Raw genomic sequence first — 19910 nt, 5'->3', positions numbered from 1 at the left:
ATGTGAATCATGAAACCTTTTGGCCAATAGATACGACATGTGCAAAGACTAAATGCAATGTAAAAAAAAAATTACTCAAAATAAAACATGAAATTGCTGGCAACATGGTGGAACATGCCCTTCTGGCCTATTGCTGCGTCCACTGAGTATATACTGGTCAGATATAGATATGATACACACTGCTCAAAGTGCAGGCAGTTGGCACAAGGTTAGTTTGTGAACAAAAGATCATAGTACCACGTGTAAACAAAGACACTCCCACACCCCCCGCATGGCCCTGTACACAAATAGAATATATAGAAAATACATGTACACGCATATTTTACAGTAAGATCACAACTCTCTGGCTTTGAGATACACTTCGTCAAAAGGAGTTATGTCTGAGGTCGACCTGTGAGGTTGCTGGGTGGGGCTGCTGCGGCTCAGGCTCACGCGGCATTATGAATCCTGTTCAGAAATATCTATCAAATGTTTCATTTTTTAAATTCTTATTGGGAAGAAAGCTCAGTTGGATTGATTGTTGCCAAGTCGGCGTCCATGCAGCAATTTCCAATATAAATTCGTTGGAGTATCTTTATATGGCTCGCCGAGGGAGAAGGAACATATTTAGAGCTCATCTGGTATCATAATACAGCCTTTTGTTTAAGCTTCTTTTGGCTTCTTATCAGTTTGTATTTATTAGCTTACTTTTCCTAAAGTGGCTTTAGTGTAAATCATTATCAGAGGAGAGTTCAACTTGTTTAAGTCAAGACATTGCCTCTCAAGACAGTCGGATATACATTAAGACAGGAAACGGTATGATATACTTCTATCCTTCAATGGCACTAACGTCCTGTCCGGAGGAGTGGGCGACCTCTGTGTAAACACTGAGTTCATGGTCTTAAGTCAGGTGTCCACTGTGTTTACTGTCAGTCACATGGTTGTATTTACTGTCAGTCACATGTTGGTGTTTACTGTCAGTCACATGTTGGTGTTTACTGTCAGTCACATGGTTGTGTTTACCCTCGGTCACATGTTGGTGTTTACCCTCGGTCACATGTTTGACAGAGACATACTGTAGACAGAGAAAGGAGGGTTCAATCTGAGACCAAAGTTCCCAAATATCAGACACACTTGATCTTTGGTCGTTTTGGGTTGAAGCTTCATATCCGTCTCAGTGTCAGACTTTCCTCCACTATCGGTACTTTCATCACAGACGGACCAAACACTGGGCTTTAGGCGGAGGAACAAACTCCTTGCCTTATGAGTTTAGTTACAGTTTGCCCCGATTGAGAGCCAAATGAGGTATTAACGTTTACTTTGTCCCAAACCTGACTTGTTTTACTTTAGTATATGTTTTTAGATTTTCAAGCGTGTCAAAGTGCCCTCAGTGTCAGATGAAGTCATATTTGTGATGGTGTGATTGAGCACAGAGGAGCCACGGAGCCGCAGCAGAGCCTCCCGATCACAGCTCGTCGTGGGGATGGCTTCATGTTGAAATGTGTCCGATCCAGGTCTCCACAGTGATGATCCCAGGCCCTCACACACTGTTATAGCGCCCCCTAGTCCCCCCCTCTGTGTATTGCTGTCTTTAGCTAACGAAACCTGGATTGTGTAGTGTTTGTGCTTTGGAGCAGGCCTCACATTTACACCCGGAGGCTTTGGCACTCGTCTGGACCGTGGAGTTTGGCGAGTTCTGATTGCACTGCAAAGCTTAATGTTGACATGAGTTTAAAAAACAACAACTCCAATTCACAATATCAAGCTTAATTTCTTTTTGTCTAAATGTCAATGTTATTGTAATTTAAACGTTGTTGACTTGACATTTCTGGCTGATTTCCAATTTGATAACTTTCTTTTACTAAGCAAAACCAACTGAAGAAAATGTGTATGTCGGATAATTGAATAATGATCCTTTTTCATATTATATTTTTTGTTTATTCTAAGCTAATTATTTGGAATATGTGAAAGAACAACCTTTCATAAGGAGAAAATTTGATAATTTAAGCCTGGAGTAGTAAAAATTCATCTAAAAAAACCCTCAAAATAAAAAAATCCAAGTGAATATTCCAGATTCAATCATTTAAACTCATGTCAGATATCTTTTCGCAGAGTGGCTCTTCATAGTTCTCTTCAAAATGGCTGCTTTAAAAATTAAACTTCATTCATTGCTAACGTAATAAGCCACACTGCTAAAATCCTGGTTTTCCCCTTTAGTGATATGCTAAAAAAGTTCTACTCATTTTTGGTTGAGGGAATTCGGTGGCGGCGCACTGCACTTTTAATGTAACGCACGGCCCCCTGGTGGTGGAATGGTGACATGGCTGCACGACTGGCCCCTCGCGGGTTCCACACTCGCAGGTGAACTTTGATTACAATGGAATTTGGTTCAAATCATAGGTTGAGTTCACACAAAGTCACATTGGAAAAGACAGTTTAACTTTTTTTTTTGATGAACTGTCAAAATGATTGGTTAATTAGGCTAGTTAAAACAAAGTCGTATTGTTCATTTGCACAATAGTTTTTTTTTCAGTTTTGATCTGAATAACAGGCCTGTGACTTTCAATGTGGACTAAGAGACACAATTTTAGAATGTGAACCCAACCAATTAACAATAATTTGTTTTCTTGTTGGCATTTTTCAGAGACAATATTGGAATTGGAGCATCTGAATGGCCTGTACAGCCCATTATCTCCTGGCCAAACTTCCTGAGCCATGTGTGAGTGAAAACGGCAGCTCGTTGCCATGGCAAAGGCAGGTGTGGCAGTTTAGTGGCAATCAGACGGACCTGAGGGGGCGTGGTCTGTCTGTATCTTTAGGGCTGGAATCTAAGCAGAAAAAGTGACATTCTGGAACTTTGCTGAGAGTCGAAAACGATTCACGATTTGAATTAACTTTTCTAGAAGGAAATTGGTCTTACAATTTCAGATTGTACACAGAACACTTTAGTTTGCAAAAACAGATACATCCTTTTTGAAAAATAGTTTGGTAACATTTTTTAAGCCTTTATAAAGCATGAACAAAAGCTTAATGTACAATGAACAAATAGTTAATTAAGAATTATTCAAGCTTAGTAAATACTTAATAGAGGAAGTTTGGGTTGGGGTATTGATTATGTAGTTACTAAGCCTTAATTATTTTTATTGAATTGTTTTTTTCAATATGAAGTTTATACATATGTTTATCTAATTTATGCTTTACTAAAGCTATTAAAAGTGTATTTATTATTAAATGATACAGTTAGTCTTTCATGTGCATCTTCTACATATATTGTATAGTGTGAATTTGCTTCTTTTTTTTTACATCACTAAAACCTTTTCTATGGCACTCATCTGTTTCTGCAAATAAACTCTTCATTTGTAAATTTGCTGACTAAGGGGACGCCCCTTAACACCAGCAATAGTTTTAGCCGCACATGTGGCTTTTTTGGCACTGAAAATCCTTGTTTGAAATTTTCCATTCAATCAACTAATGACGCTAAATAATTGCACATATGCTTTGGCAGTAAATTGGGCTCAGCATCAGCTTTTGTTGGACGTACTTTTTCTAAAATGTCACTGTCACATCCTGATCCATGGCCCTCAGTCTGAACTATGAAGAATGCTCCGCCTCCTTCGGGCTCGTCTCAGTAACAGTGCGTACCCCTCACGGTCGGCGTAAAAAAATAGACTTACTACTCTGTCCTAAAATGGGACCATTAGAAATAATCTGAAAATCAACTATTCAATAAAGCATATACCGTTTTTTTCTTCTCATCTCTTTTCCTGGCTCCAATAATAGAATAGTGCTTTGTATAAATAGGTTTTGTTTAACACATTTCTTAAAACTATTCAGAAACAAATACATATTTTTTTCACATTTCTAAGAAAGAACCAAAGTGGTAGATACAGATTAAATAGCGCTTTCTGTGAAGTCCGTCAGCTGACTGGGAGTGGCACATATTGGCATTATTGGCACATAGTTCAGAGGGTTCGTGGGTCCACAGCTGGAGCAGCAGCCGGAGCTCCACAAATAGAAGTCTGTCTGTGTTTTTTGGAGAGAAAGTCTGCAGAAGGGTCCCACGTGAGAAAAGAACCACAGCTGTCCTCTCCCACAAAACAGGCTCCTCGTCCTGGCTCGAAAAGTGGACTTTTGCCCTCAGCACGGTGCTCCCGATTGTACAGGTGGACTTGTGTTTCCCAGGGCCCTGTGGAGGAGAAACGCATCAGGTACAGTCCAAATCTGAGCTGGAAACAGGATATTTAGGGTTGTCAAAATGATCAAACACACAAGATATCACATAATCACATAGAGTAAACAGGACAAAATGTGACCTTTCCTGAACAGTTTGAATCATGTTAAAATAACTGTGGTATCGAATATCGAGTCTATTCCTTCATTTTGAAATTGAGTTAACATTTTTTGCTGTAGTAGCAATGTAGTACTGGTGGTAGGGTAGTAGTAGTAAAGTTGTACTGGTGGTGACTAGGTTAGATTTATTTGTATTTTATTAGTATATTCTTAATATATGCATGCCTTGTTTGATAGTATAAATAGTTGTAGAAAAAGCTTCAGTTGTAGTCATCTGGACTCAGTTAGAAAAATTAGACGTTTCGACTCTCATCCAAGAGTCATTGTCAATAAGAGAATTTAGGTCGAGAACTCCGATATTTGTACTATTCTGTGGTAAGTCCAGCCCATTGGAGCCTTCCTGAAGTGGAAAGAGTTGTTTGTTTCAACAGAAACTCACCCCCTTTGTATCTAACTGAGTCCAGATGACTACAACTGAAGCTTTTTCTACAATGGAACACGCCTGGACGAATGAGGGATTACACCGACAGTATAGATAGTATTATTATTCTTCATTGTTTTATGTTGCACTTTAACGCTGGAACAAGTTCCAAAATTTGCAAACTTTGTTCAAGGACAAATGAAGGCAATAAACCTTTTTCTGATTCTGGTTATTTACTACCATTTTAGATTAATGGACTTGGATTATTGAATGATATTTATGATTTCACTGATCAGTTTAACTGATTTAAATGTTCATCATAGATCTCAGGGTTCGCACGGTGCTGGAAATCGGTGAAGTTGGGAAAGCGCTTGAATTTTGGAAAAAGTGCTTGAAAATACTTGACTGTATCCTACACTTTTTGACAATTATGCGCGTGCTACCAGTCTTCAATGTGTTGTTTTGGAGTACCTTAAACTGCGGATACGACGGCTTTGTGCTGGTGTTACAATGTTATGTGCGACCAAATTAATTCTGCTTATGTTCTGCTGTGTTCATTCAAATGGGAGGGACTTGAGAAGCCTCGGATGAATTACTTGAGCACTTTCCCTCACAACAGCGAGAGCTTGAAGCAGGTGATATGTGTGGCGTTGCACTCTCATGTCACAATCACATTTTCATTCGATAAAGTTCACTGTCATCTCTATCTCTCCCTCAGTAGGTCCCCTGCTCTTCTGTCCTGTGCAAACACGAGAAGCATTATTTACAACAGTTTTACAATTAGCCCGAATATAGATGTATTCGATAACCGTGCGTGCGGCGTGCCTCGGCCCCTCCCTCGCTCACAAACATATCTCAGCGACTGATGAAAGCGTGAGTTCATTACGGTCCACACAGACACGTTTGTCTGTCTTTGTGTCACGCCAGTGATTCATTAAGTGGACGCACTGTGTTGATAACAAGAGAAGCTTTTGCCTTTGACAAGTGATCGACCTGTGGACGAGCCATGAATGCGTTTTTTGTTCGTATTAATGAGTTACGTGTTAAAATTATGCGTGAATTTTAATGAAAAGCCTTTCTGTCTGATCTGCTCTACAGTGACATTGGTTTACCTCTAGTATTCCAGAGCCCAACACAGCACTGGACTTTTACAGTAAAACATTTAGTGATATTACTGATAAACATGCCCCTATTAAAGGGTCAAAAATAAGAATAATCCCTGGTTCTGTCTAGACATCGCTGCATTATCTCGAGAGCATGACAAAACCTGGGAAGAAACCACGGCAACCAAATCAGCAGCAGATTGGCAGCAGTTTTGTCACAAATTCAATAAATATGTTTTTCCTGTTTGTAAAGCCAAAAGATCTTACTATGTCAAAACTTTCACTGAATCACAGGGTAATTCTGCAACATTTTGGCAAACGGTTAAATTCTGCTCTCTTTATACAAAGATTCAATTATTCAAACAACGAAAAAGGATATTCATAATGGGTTTAACCAGCATGTTACTAATATTTTGTACGATGTTTCCCCAATACATGAGAATAGATCTGACCAGTGTGTTTTCCCTTAAGCTCTTTACACAATATGAATGTATGAAGTATGTTGCTCTCTGTAGATCAGTGTCATGTGGTGATGTTTATGGATGGGAAAGCAGACCTGAGGTGGTGATCAATGTTTAGTGGATAATAGAAAAGCGGGGGGGAAATAAAAAATCTGTTATGCAAGAGTGGACTTTGAACCAACAGCTCGTGCATGAAAGGCAAACACTTAGACTAGTGAGCCAAACTCCCATACCTTATTGTTGTGCTGAATGGATAAATAAGCTGACTTTATCGACCAATTCATTACACAAATTAGCGTTCTCTGTTGTTAAATGCTTGTATTTCTAACTAACGTCTAATCATTATAAAAGTGAACAAAGTCTTAGCTACAAAAAAATACTTGTCTCTAAAAGATAAAGCAGATTTTAAGTCTGCTTGTTGAAAGCTGGCGCTGCTGTTGCTTCACTTCTCCTCTGCAAATGCTCAGTTAGGGCTAAACCTGTAAACATCCTTGATCCACAGGTTTATTCAGCGTGGTTTGAGCTCAGATCCATGGGTTTATCCTCAGAGCACATGTGCAGAGCTCTAAAAGAAGCTGCTGTCCACTCTGGTTCTAAAAGCTTGTGTTCATGGAGCATGAAAATGGGCTTATTTGGATATATTTTATAACAATTCATATATAGTTGTGACACACAGTCATTTTAGATTTTATTGACCAATCGCTGATAGCCTTGATTGCCCTGACCATGCGCTTCTGCTATAGATCAACAGCTGACACTATCAAACCTAGATTACTTTTGTTATCAGCCCCACTAATAGCAAATTGTTTAACTCATGTTTTTAATCTCGTAATTCTCACTGAAAATATCCCATTACTAAGGGAAACTGTTTTTGTTCTCCTTTGCACAAAGGAGGCCAGAAAAAAATGATATGAATAATTTTGTCCAATCTCAAAACTACCCTGCCAAGCAAAACTACCAGGCAAGTACAGTGAACTAGCCCATGCCGAAGGCATGGATCATGCATACTTACTCAACAGTCAACAACGCCCATTCACTCATTGTTGACAACAGCAGCGCGAAGCGCTGCATTCCTCCAAAAACCCTCCTGGCATCGTCCTGTACACGAGAGTCCATGCCGCAGGCATGGGCCATGCTTATATCTGCTCAAATCAATGGAAGTCTACGGGGAGTGGGTGGGGCTCCCCGACGGGATAGGGAGTGACGAGCGCGTAAGCGCTCGTAATGATGATTCCACCCCATGGCGGCATGGGGAAGGCTTAGAGCTTTCAAACGATGTATAATTTGTTGTTATAGTGGAAACGGCTATATTGTTTTCGCTAAAAATATTATTAGGCCCGAGCCCCAGCAGGGCGGAGGGCCTATTACTCCCGCAATGAGTGAATGGACGCTGAGTCAGCTATTTTGTTCACGTCAAACTTTGACGAACTCCTCCTAGGGCGTTTTGCCCACGACTTCAAAATCGCCGTACGTCCTCTGGACAAGTGGGGCATCTTAAATTATCCAAATTTTTGGGATACCTTTTACGGTCTGTGTGCGGCGCAGCCGCAAAGTTGGACAACTTATTTTGGGATATTGCAAAATCTAAAAATTGCTCCCATTTGATCAAAACGAGACCGATTAGGACACAAATTGAATCAGTTGTTAAACTTTCTAGTTTGGACCAGTTTATGATGACAAAATTGAAATGGGCGCGATAGCGCCCCCTACAGAGTGACCTTTAAATTAACATTGAAGGTCAAAAATTAGTTTTACCAAAATTTTATAAACTTTACCCAAAATTCTATTTTGCCGTCCCGATCAAAAAAGCCAATTACACAAATGCCTTAATTTTTACGGCGTAGTCGTATCGATGACAGAAACCTCCCATGTTATCCCTATGGGAAAACCGCAAAATCTCTCAAATTACCACATTTTTATGTTTTACACTTTAACAAACTCCTTCTAGGGCGATTGCCCAATCAAGCTCATATTTGAGGAAAATCTTCTACACAAGCGGGGCATCAAAAGTTATCCATATTTTTATTCTAAGTGCTACGGTCTCTGTGCGGCGGAGCAGCAAATTTGACTGACACTTGAGTTCATTTACACTGGATTGGCCATGTCCAATGTGTCCCCGTCTGTCAAGTTCTTTTTTAATTCAACACACAATAAGGGCGCCATCTTTTTCAAGCCGAAAGCGCAGTCGGAAGGCCGGCGGCCCACGAGGGCCGTTGGATGCCGCTTGCGGCTTTAATTTCTGGTTGTGCTTACTGACCTGGAAGCGATTTTGTGTGGCACACGATGTATAAAGAAGACTCTAGAAGCACGTTTTCGGTACTCATTAACCAGAAGTCCCAACATGTATACAAAGCATTCTGGGAACAGTAGTCTACCGCTACACATGGCGCTCTGTCAAAATGTAAACTACATTGTACGTCAGGAACAACGCGGACAGCTAAATAAAGGACCCCAAATTAAGGGCCCCAAGATGGCTCCTGCCAAGAAACCATGGATCTGTTATATTATCGCAAGAGACACGCTTACGACGCAGAGTTTAAACTCTGGGCTCAAGCATCAGTTACAACTGTGGTCCGAGCTTTCACGAAGGCTGGAATCATCACTGAACTGCCGCGTGACTCGAGATGGATCCGGGGATGCGGGATAAATGACATCTGGCCCGACTGTTAAGCTCGGACACTGAAGAATTTGATGGATTTATGGACGAGGAATGAACTGAAAAAGTGAGTGTATTGTGTTGTATTTTCCGTGTTATTAGTGAGTTTGAGAATGGTAACACGCAATCTTTCTTTTAGCAATATCAGAGTGTGTTTTGATGATGAACAATGTTGATCTGAATGAGCTCAACTGACTTACTTATCCGTCTGTTTTGTTTCGCTTTATATATGAACAATTATCCATAATAGACCATTTATTGATGGTGCACTTAATCCAGGGCGCTTTTTTGTGCAGAAAATATGGTATGTGCATTTTACAGCAAAGGTGTTAAAGCCTTATTTATTGTTTATCGTTCAGCTCTAAGGTTCAGCTCTAAGGTTCTAAGGTTCAGCTCTAAGGTTCTAAGGTTCAGCTCTGAGGTTCAGCTCTAAGGTTCAGCTCTGAAGTTCATTACAGGAGAAGGACACAGAGCTCACCACCGTCTGTTATACTCTAAAGTAGAATGTGATCGTTGGATGTGAGAATAACATGCATTTATTTAACCCAAAAATAATGTGATTTTAAAGTGAGCCTTAAATGAAGTTTTCATGGTTGCGCATGATCACATTAGGATCAAGAGTAAAATGGGCCTGCCCTGTAATATTTATAACAAGTAAATCCAAGTGTTATGTCTTAGTTTGGAGACCTATGTTTAGGGGCCACATAACAATAACATTACATAATCCATAAAATAAATGAAATCACTCTTAAGCCAAATGGGACACATTCAAATGTACTAGAAAACTGTATACTGTAAACTCGTAGAATGTTCCTGGCTTTGCAGTAGAAAGCCTCTCCTAGTGTTGTAGTACTACACTGTACACATGCAGCTGCGCTCAAAACAAGTGTTGTAAAAATTGTGAATTCACTCCCGTTATAATTGGAGAAGGGCCGTAAATAAGTCTTTTCTCTTTCTCGCACGCAAACACAGTGAGTAACTGGACAGTGAGTGCAGACTTTCTCAGTACTTGCAGCTCTTTCATTTAAATCTGGGTCAAGCTCAGGCGATACATCTCCCCTCGGGCCCCTGCGTCCTGGGCCCTAGCATGTGGTTAACTTGAATTTCAAATGGAGGCTGCGTTGCCCTATATGAGCCAGGTGTGAAAAATGGCTCCGAGAACAAAACACTCCACACAGTGAATTGCTGGGCAATCAATGAGTAATCCAAAGCACAGATTTAAGATAGAGGCATTTTCATGGGTTTCAGTGTGGCAAAGGTCTTCTGCAAGCAATTCAAATCAAAACAGAATACATTTTTAATGGGGAAAGGTTCTTACAGATACCATAGACATAATATTAGTAGTGTGCTATCGGTCACTTAGCAACTCGGCTTGTCCAGGAAGATTTGTGGGAACTTGTATTTTCCCTAAAGCCGGGAGCATTAGTTATTGGACTGGTACCAACCCATCGAGCACATTTAGGCCAAAGCCTTGTTAAAATTGATAAATCATTGTTGCTTGTGTAAATCTTTACAATCGGTATTAATTGGCGTGGAAAACTGGCATCTGAGTGTAAGAAAAAATAACATTAAAGGACAAATATTATACATTATTTCTATAGCTATTGGCCTTTAAACAATCTTGTTAGTCTTAAGATTGGCATCTCATGTTTTAGAACTAAAAAAACCCAAAAGGACTTCATGTCACTCTGGCTTTTCCCGCACCAAGAACTGACTTTGTGCTCCATCTATTGGCGGCAGAGGGAATGACATAGGTGAGAGAAACAAATGCTAATGTTGCCACGCAGTTGTAATGGTTGTGATTTGAGGCAGAAATGCTCAGAACTACTCTGGTGATGACTTTTGGACTTAACAACAGGACAGGAGATCAATGGTCTGCAGTATGTTTCCAGGTAAAAGTAGAGATATGAATATAAATAAAAGAGTACTTACTGATCAGTTCTGACCCAGCACACAGGAGCCCATCAGCACGAGATCTCAAACCACTTCTCTGAGACGAAGGCCACAGGGATGAGCTGCCGTTCAGTCGGAGAGGGCCTGCAACAGAGAGAGTGGAAGTCTGTCAGCTCTGAGCATACAAGTACAACAAATATAAACTAAAGTAAGTGGTACACATATGGGGAAAGTACTACTCAGGTAAGCGTCATTGTGTGTACGTAACATCTGAGTTATATCTAAATTTACAAAACATTAAATCATTCAAAAAGTCTGGTATTTTGAAAGATATACACAAAAATGAGAGAAACTTAATCCTATCTGACAGAGCAGTGCAGAGCGGTCAAGGTATTAGTTGAAGGTCCATTTCTTAGATGTTTTGTGTCAAACACACTCATTCAGCTGCAGATTTGATCCGTGGCAGGTACTCAGTTTGTCCTTTAGAGCCTTTTTGAAACTTTAAACGTCTTCAAAAATAAGTTTAGACCAGTATCGAGTATTGGTATAAAAAAACAGCAATGTACTTGGTATTGTGTCGATATGAAACATGGTAGTATCGACCATCACCAGTGAGAAGAAAACAACATTTTTACTTCAGTAAGAGACCGTTACACTGTACAATATATGACTCAACAAGGAATACAAGGAATGAAGTCTGAAAACTACTCTGAGAAATACAATAGTTACTCAAGTCCCTAGAAAGTGTATTGAAATCCCAGTATACTTTGAAACTTAAAGTGACACTGTGTAACTTTCTGGAAGTGGAAAGTGACCTACATAATTCCATGGAAATACAAAGTTAAACCCACACTTCTCCAAGCAGAAAGACACGGTAATGCCATACTGTGGGTTATTATAGCCAAAGGAACAACGTTTCAATGTTAACAAGCAAGAGGAGGTGCCTCAGGGCCAAGTATGAATCTGGTGTGTGGAGATGCAAGCCCATTCACAGTAAGTACACAGGTTTTTATACATTTCATAAAACATTTTCATAAACATCCAAATTGAAAAAAAAGGTTTTATTTAAAAGATTCATGTATATAATTCGATACCACAGTATCAATATCGCGGGCTGCTGTATATTGCCACGAGTATTGAGCTACTGCCACTGTAAGCACTGCACCTTTGGTGCTCATATGTAGAAAGGAAATGTGTTTGTGTGATACAGTTGAAGTATTCAATGTTTTGATTATTTAAAAAAAAATACTATACATATTCTGCATTCTTGAGGCTTTAATTGGCTTTTAAACATGCTTTTGGTATTTCACATGTTTTAACTTAAAATAATGTCCAAGTAGAGGAAACATACTTTAAAAACTATATCTCCATTTGCAATTAGCTGTGGGAATGAACATTGGATTGGATTGTTACATTTTATCTTTACATTTATCCAGGGAAAATTCAAACTATGATTAATGAAACAAGCATGAATGAAGCTACATACGTCCAACTCCTGGTATGTTTGTGATGAGGGGACAAAAATATAGCATCAAGTAAATGTTGTTGTTAATAGACTTAATAGTGATAGAATATCACATGAACTATATCACAGCCATTATCATATTATCTGTATTTTGAGTATCAATCCAAGATGGCGCCTGTGTTCGGCCACGCCACTGCTCGACTCCTGTTATGCCGCTTATTTGTGATGATCGTTACATCGTATGCAGTTTTATCAGCCCAGACATTAGTCTGTTGTGTGTCTGCTGTGCGGGTTTATGACCGTGGCGCACTTTTCCGCATCAAAACGTCGATGGAGTCGCTTTTCGACACTAGGGACAGGTACAAACAAGCCTTTCCGCCACCCCTTGTTTGTCCACCCAATGCACCTGACGTTTTGCTGCTGTCCCGAGGCCTGGGGAAGAGGAGGAAGCAGAGGAGACGAGGCACAAGGTCTGGTGTGCAAGTCAAGCGCAGACGAGCCTTGTGTTCGGAGCACATGAGCCTGGACTTTGGGAGACGTGCTCGGTGCTTGCGCCTGGTCCAACTCCTCAATGTTTGCGGCTGTTCGCTGTCGCTGTCTTCGCCGCCTGCCCGGGTCAGCGCGGCTGTTTTCCCGGAGCCTGCACGGGTCGTCGCGGCTGCACCGGTCCTGGAGCCTGTGCGGGATGTGGCGGCTGTCTTCCTGGAGCCTGCGCGCCGCTGGAATTATGAGCGCTGGGGTCCACCTTCCTTGTTTTCGTCGGCTTACCGGCAAAACAGATGGGACTCACGTGACCGTAATGGCCCGTTCAAACCGCAAACGCCTATTCGCGCGTTATGGCGAAGTTGGACGCAAGTACGCATGAAGAAAAACGCAAATACGCCGCGTTCTCGACGCAGCGGAGACGAAATATAGTAAGCAGACGCGTGCGCATGCGCAGTGGAGGTGTTGAGAAAGTGCCTTTTGCGTATTTGCTCTTCAAAGCCCAAAAACGGAGACGCTCGGCGGCGTGTCTGGATCCACCAGTGATCCGATCCGTTGAGTCAATACCATCATTTGCTTCAAGACTGGATAAACATCGCTCTCAGCTGTAGTTTCGTTTGTCCCGGGTCCTGTTTGATGACTTGTTTTCCCGCATTGGTGCGCGGATATGTACCAGGACAACAACTACTGACGCCTGTCCATCAGGTCAGTACAGAAATATTCATGTCTGAGCGCAATAATAAAGTGTATGTGCTGTGTATGTGCTGTGTATGTGCTGTGTGTGTGCTGTGTGTGTGCTGTGTGTGTGCTGTGTATGTGCTGTGTGTGTGCTGTGTGTGTGCTGTGTATCTGCTTGTGGTTGTGTATAAAACCAATGAAAAGTACATAGATAGTAAAAAATTATATTTTTTTTTGTAAAAAAAACATAGTTTTCATAGCGTTAATATTTTGTTCTAGCGCACCATTTAAAATTCGATTGTGGTATATTTAATGAAAGTACAAGTAAACTAAATTTAGGCTTTATAGTTATTTGTTTGTTTTATTATTCAGATCTCTTGCCACTGGGGATTTCTACAGGACAATCACCAGCAGCTTCAGGTCCACAACAGAGGACTGAACGTCCACAACAGAAGACTGAACGTCCACAACAGAAGACTGGACGTCCACAACAGAGGACTGGACGTCCACAACACGGAGGACTGGACGTCCACAACACGGAGGACTGGAAGTCCACAACACGGAGGACTGGACGTCCACAACACGGAGGACTGGACGTCCACAACACAGAAGTGTTTTTGATAAAGGGATTTTCATATTTATAGCAAAGACCACATGCTCACTCAAGATTGAGCCCAAATGTCTGGTTGTTTACACAGAATGAGAAAGTTAAATGAATAAAACAGTGAGAAGCTTCTCAGCTCTTTAGTTCTCTGTTCTCTTTACTTCTGTACCTACTTGTGCGTTGTAACACTGAAATTGACTGAAAGGATTATCTCATCTTGTCCTTGTTTGTTTTTGTTTATGATCTTGAATTGTGGTAAATGAAATAAGTACATCTTTAAATAGCCACTGAATTTCCCACAGACTCCCCACAGGACACACATTGTATAATATAAAATAATTTATTTTGTGGAAAAATAGAACAGTAAATAACTATATATATATATCTATAGATATAGATATATCTATATAGATATATCTATATATATATATATATATATATATATATATATATATATAATATCGTCTGCCATTGTTGTGGTGCCGGTTCTTCTCGGGGTGAAATGTGTACGTACGTCACCGGAGCGTCATCTCTGATTGGCTGCTGCACCGCCGCGCCGCAGAAAAGCTCAAAATTTTGAACTTATTTGCGGCGAACCGTTTTGATGCTTTGATGCTTATACGCCCGTCAAAGCGTCTCGAGCGGAAAACGCAAAAGCGCGCCCGCCTCGCCGCGCTCCTCGGCGAATCGCGCCGCAAATAAGCGGAAGCCGCGCCGCAAAAACGCAGGAGGTGCTCGACGCGCGTTTACATAGACTTTGAATGTAAACTGGACGCTTTTGCCGCACCGGTCTGAACGGGCCATAACGCGTGCCTTCGACAGGTCCCGCTGCGCTCAGCTGAACCGATGGACGTGACGTCATCCACGGTCCGGCTCGGCTTGTTGAATGCCCGTTCAATTGCCAACAAAGCGTTTTCTTTGAATTAACTTTTTACAAGAAAAAAACTTGATTTCATGTGTCTTACGGAGACATGGCAGAGAGAAGGTGAGATTATTCATCTAAATGAACTCTGCCCACCTGGCTGCTCCGTTTCTGCAATGCCTCACCCTGGTCGACGTGGAGGAGGTCTGGCAGTTGTGTCCCAGGACCGTCACATTTGTAAAGTCATCGACTCACACACTTTCACTTCCTTTGAATCACAGATGATTAAGGTTGGTTCTTCAAGTCCTTTTTACTATGTTTTAGTCTACCGGCCCCCTGGTCCTGCTGCTGTCTTCTTAAAGGACTTTAGTAACTTTTTATCTTCTATTATAAAGCTGGAAAATGTTTTAATTCTTGGGGATTTTAACATTTGGGTCGATGGCTCATCATGCCCTGCAAAGGATCTTTTAACCTTGACCGAAACATTTAACTTTGAGCAGCATGTCTCAGGTCCCACTCACCAAAAGGGACACACTTTAGACCTGGTGTTTTCACTTGGCCTGAGTGTTGCTAACCTCTGTGTGGAGGATGTTCATATGAGCGATCATAGCTGTGTTTTATTTGAATTGAACTTTTCTCCTGAGCCTGTGTCCTCTAACACAAGGTCTCAGAGGCGGATTATCACTGCAAATACAGCCGTCCAATTTTCTGCTATGTTTGATCCTCATTTGTTTATGAATTGTCTTGATGTGGACAGTTTAATTAATTCCTTTAGCAGCCACTGTGTATCCATTTTAGATCAGGTGGCACCTGTAAAATCCACTGTGTCATCACAGAAAAAAGCTTGTCCTTGGATAAATGAAGATAGCCTAAACCTAAAGAGACTATGTCGGAAAACTGAGCGTCTGTGGAAAACCTCCAGTCTTGAGGTCCATAGGTTACACCTCAGAGATCTTGTATCATCTTACAATGAAATGATGGAAAGTTCCAGAGCTGATTACTTCCGCCAGCTAATTTCTTCCAACAAAAAAAACCCCAAAGTGTTGTTTGACACTATAAATTCTATTGTTTGTCCTTCAGCTGCAGTGACTCCTGTTTCCTGCAAAGCTGACAGCAATGAATTCCTCAGGTTCTTTATCGATAAGGTCAAGATGATCAAAGACCAAATACCACCCCTTTTGTGTGATAAACCTGCTTCTGTGGAGCCTGTTTCCCAAAACTGGTCTTCTTTTAAGCCTGTCACTCTAGAAGACATCTCAGCTCTCAGATGAAACCCTCCTCTTGTACATCAGATGCCCTTCCCTGCAGGCTCTTCCTCAAAGTGTTTGATGTTATCGGCCCCTGGGTTACCAAAATGGTAAATCTCTCTCTTTCTACCGGTGTGTTTCCTGGTCCATTTAAACATGCCATAGTTTAGCCTTTACTGAAAAAAACAAACTTGGACCCGACAGACCCCAAAAGTTTCAGACCTATTTCAAAGCTCCCGTTCATGTCCAAAATCCTAGAGAAGGTGGTCTCTGAACAATTGTCAGATTTCCTTGATCAGTCTAACATTCACGACTCTTTTCAATCTGGTTTCCGCAAACATCATTCTACGGAAACTGCATTGCTAAAAGTGTCCAGTGACATTATGATGTCTGCTGATTCTGGGAAATGCACGGTTTTAGTTCTGTTGGATCTGTCTGCAGCCTTTGACACTGTCGACCATCATATCCTGTTAAACAGACTGAGGGACCTGATTGGACTATCAGGGTCAGTTCTTTATTGATTTTCCTCATATTTATCCGGTCGGAGCTTTAGTGTTGCTGCAAACCAAATAATGTCTGATTCAGCTGATCTGTTGTGTGGAGTTCCTCAGGCTCCGTTTTGGGTCCCGTCCTATTTCTGCTTTATATAATTCTCCTGGGAATGATCATTAAAGAGTTTAGTGATGTGTCCTACCACCTGTTCGCTGACGATATTCAGCTATATTGCTCTTTTAAACCTTCTGAGATCCAGAAGCTGAAATCCTTGGTCAGTTGTTTAGTGCAAATAAAACAATGGCTGAGCAAAAATTCCTTGCAGCTAAATGCAGACAAAACAGAACCCTCTGATTATTGCCCCTGATGATGCCATTCCAGGGATAAACCAGTACTTGGGTGTCTTAGGCCAGACTGCAAAACCTAATCTTAGAAACTTGGGTGTTATCTTTGACAAAGACATGTCTTTAGAGCACCACTCTAAGCTGTTGACGAGGAACTGTTTCTTTCAGTTGAGGAAAATCTCTAAGCTCAGGAAAATGGTGTCTCAAAATGACCTGGAAGTTATAATTCATGCCTTTGTGTCTTCACGTTTAGACTAATGTAACAGTTTGTTTTCCTGTCTTAATAAGAAGGAACTCTCTCGTCTGCAGCTGGTCCAGAACTCTGCAGCGAGGATCTTAACCCGCACAAATAGAAGGGCCCACATTTCACCCATCCTCAAAGCCCTTCACTGGCTGCCGGTCTCCTACCGGATACAGTTTAAAATTCTTGTTTTAACTTTTAGAGCTTTAAATGGTCAGGTCCCTCTGTACATCAGCGATCTGATCAAACCGTACACTCCCTCTCGCTCACTAAGGTCCTTGGACCAGAAACTGTTATTGGTTCCTCACCCGTTTTCGGACCAGAGGAGACGGATCCTTCCAGGCTGTTGCCCCCAAACTCTGGAACGATCTTCCGCTCTCCCTACGGTCACTGGACTCAGTTACTGCTTTTAAAGGTCAGCTTAAAACCTTTTTATTTAGTCAAGCCTTTTAAATGCACTTGTTTTACGGACTGATTTTACTGTATATTGTTGTATATGTATTGTTCACTGTAAGTTTTTTGTGTTTTTATTGTTTTATTCTGTGTTTTGTGAAGCACTTTGTGACTTCTGTCTGTGAAAGGTGCTATATAAATAAAATTGACTTACTATTTACTTACTTACTACTAATATTCCCTTAATACAAGATAGCTTTTTATGCACCAGATTTTAAAGCTGGTGAGTTTTTTGTTGTTGTTTGTATGATAAAAAATTGAAGTGAAGCCCTAGAGAGAACACATGATGAGCTGTGTCAGGACAGAGAGAGAACAAAAAGACTTAAGAAAGTTAAAAGCAAGAATGAAAAACAATGTGTTTTGGCTACATGGCTACACTGTGTCGTGTTTACAGCATGTATCTCATGTATGCTCATTAACATGTACTGTCCAAAACCAATAAACGTATACTAACAGCCCAAAGTCACTGAAATAATGGCTTAAGGCTTACATCTAACATGGATGATAGAGAGAAAAACACATGTAAAGAAAGAGGAGAGAGAAAAGAAACACACAAACAGAAGGCATGTTTCCACTGGTTCACTTTGTATTGATACGGTCCATAAGTGTCTCCACTGTGAACCATACCAGTCTATGTAAGTCATCCAAACCATACTCTGAGAAGTCTACCTTCCAAAGAAGCCTGGCTCGCTTTTGGCACATTTTAGCTCAAGACGTGAAGCCCACAGACTTAGCAAAACAAAGCTAGAACACAATAGCATCAGCTGTTTCCTATTTATCAATGCAGAGCATTCCCATCAAGATCTAAAAGATTATATTTCCCGTGCATAATCCATCTAACATCATCCAAAGTAAATGCATTACATAAAGAGATGTGGAAATGTGATATAGAGACTTTGAAGAGATAAATGGAGAAAAACCTGAGGGTAGGAACTAAAAGAAGAGAGCACATTACGCCGGTGCTTGAGGCTCTTCAAATTTAAAATCCTCCTCCTGACTTACAAAGCCATAAATGACATGGCCCCATCCTACCTCAAAGATGCTATCGAACCATATAATCCAAACAGAGCTCTTCACTCTCAAAATGCTGGCCTTCTGGTGGTCCCAAGAGTCTCTAAAAGCACAGTAGGAGGTAGAGCGTTTATATTATGGAATCAGCTCCTGTCCATGTTAAAGAGGCCGACACAGTCTCTTAATTTAAGACCAAACTTAAAATGTTCCTTTTTGAAATTGCTTATGGTCAGGCCAGTTAGAAACAGAACTAAAAACCTAGTTTCCCAGCTATGCTGCCCTAGGAGCAACTATGGGATAAGTATAGTAGCTTGAGCACTATCCTCTGCTAAAGACTACTTTTCCTATCAACAATATTTCATATTTAATTTCACTTGCCATCTGTTTATTGCCTTTTCTTCATTTTTTCCCTCTTCCCCGCTGGGAGTGGGACAGGCACATCAATGACCTGTGGATCCAGATGCACCTCAACTCCCTTGAGAAATAGTGTATACTCCATATGGACGGTTCTTCATCTGCCTGGAAGAACTGGTTCTCCTCCTGAGTGGCTCCAGCTCCACAGTCTATCTGTCTGAGGGAGTCGGATCTCTCGTTCACTGTGGAACTAATTTTTTAATCTGCTTTTTCTTTTTTTTAGCCCCTTGCGGCAACTGCTGTTGTAATTGTGAGCGTTAGAAAAATAAATTGAATTAAGTTAGATCTAGCTTTAGCTACATCTCGCAGCCACACAAACTTGGAATTACAAACATCTTTTTGTGCCTTATGATTAAAAAGTATAAATCAAGTATAATCTAGTTCAACAGAACAATTCCGAAGAGCTCTAAAGTGATCAGGTCTGAGGGACCAGGGCCAGTTGAAAAGTGGCTGAAGAGAGTGACACAAACACAAAGAGAGAAGCTGAGCGAGTGAGACTCACTCACCATCACTCAAACACACGCACCCTCTCACACACACACGCACACTCTCTCACACACACACACACACACACACACAAATACACACTACAACAGACTGCGAGAAGAGAGAGAGAGCTGTGAAGTGACTCATCCACAACAATGGTCCGGTGTCCTGTGTCTGCTCTGCTCACACACACAGGCCTCACTAAAACTCTGTCACTTCAAAAGAACAACGGTCATTTCTGTGTCCAAAAAAATGTTAGACAATGTTATAGAGTAATACTCTTGTCATCTGTGTTTGTTACTACCATGTCTGAATGCTAATGCCGAC

The 19910-nt window shown here is 41.0% G+C and overlaps 1 protein-coding gene across 1 annotated transcript in view; it reads right to left on the bottom strand.

The window, feature by feature from the left end:
• Positions 1 to 3274: 3274 nt before the first annotated feature.
• The window catches only part of ajap1 (adherens junctions associated protein 1), a 70107-nt gene continuing 53471 nt past the window's right edge, over positions 3275 to 19910 (bottom strand). The window contains exons 5-6 of the mRNA XM_072449309.1: positions 10843 to 10947; positions 3275 to 4165 (exon numbers count right to left, since the gene is read on the bottom strand). Of these exons, the coding sequence (XP_072305410.1) occupies positions 10875 to 10947 (73 nt within the window). The 3' untranslated portion in view covers positions 3275 to 4165; positions 10843 to 10874. The remainder of the gene's footprint in view (positions 4166 to 10842; positions 10948 to 19910) is intronic.

Source organism: Eucyclogobius newberryi, unplaced genomic scaffold (assembly GCF_026437365.1).
Source record: "Eucyclogobius newberryi isolate DKJ021-1_F unplaced genomic scaffold, fEucNew1.0.hap1 SCAF_17, whole genome shotgun sequence".
In the NCBI taxonomy this organism is placed as follows: domain Eukaryota; kingdom Metazoa; phylum Chordata; class Actinopteri; order Gobiiformes; family Gobiidae; genus Eucyclogobius; species Eucyclogobius newberryi.
Note: the sequence above shows the minus strand (reverse complement) of the source record. Positions and strands in the feature narration are given on the sequence as shown.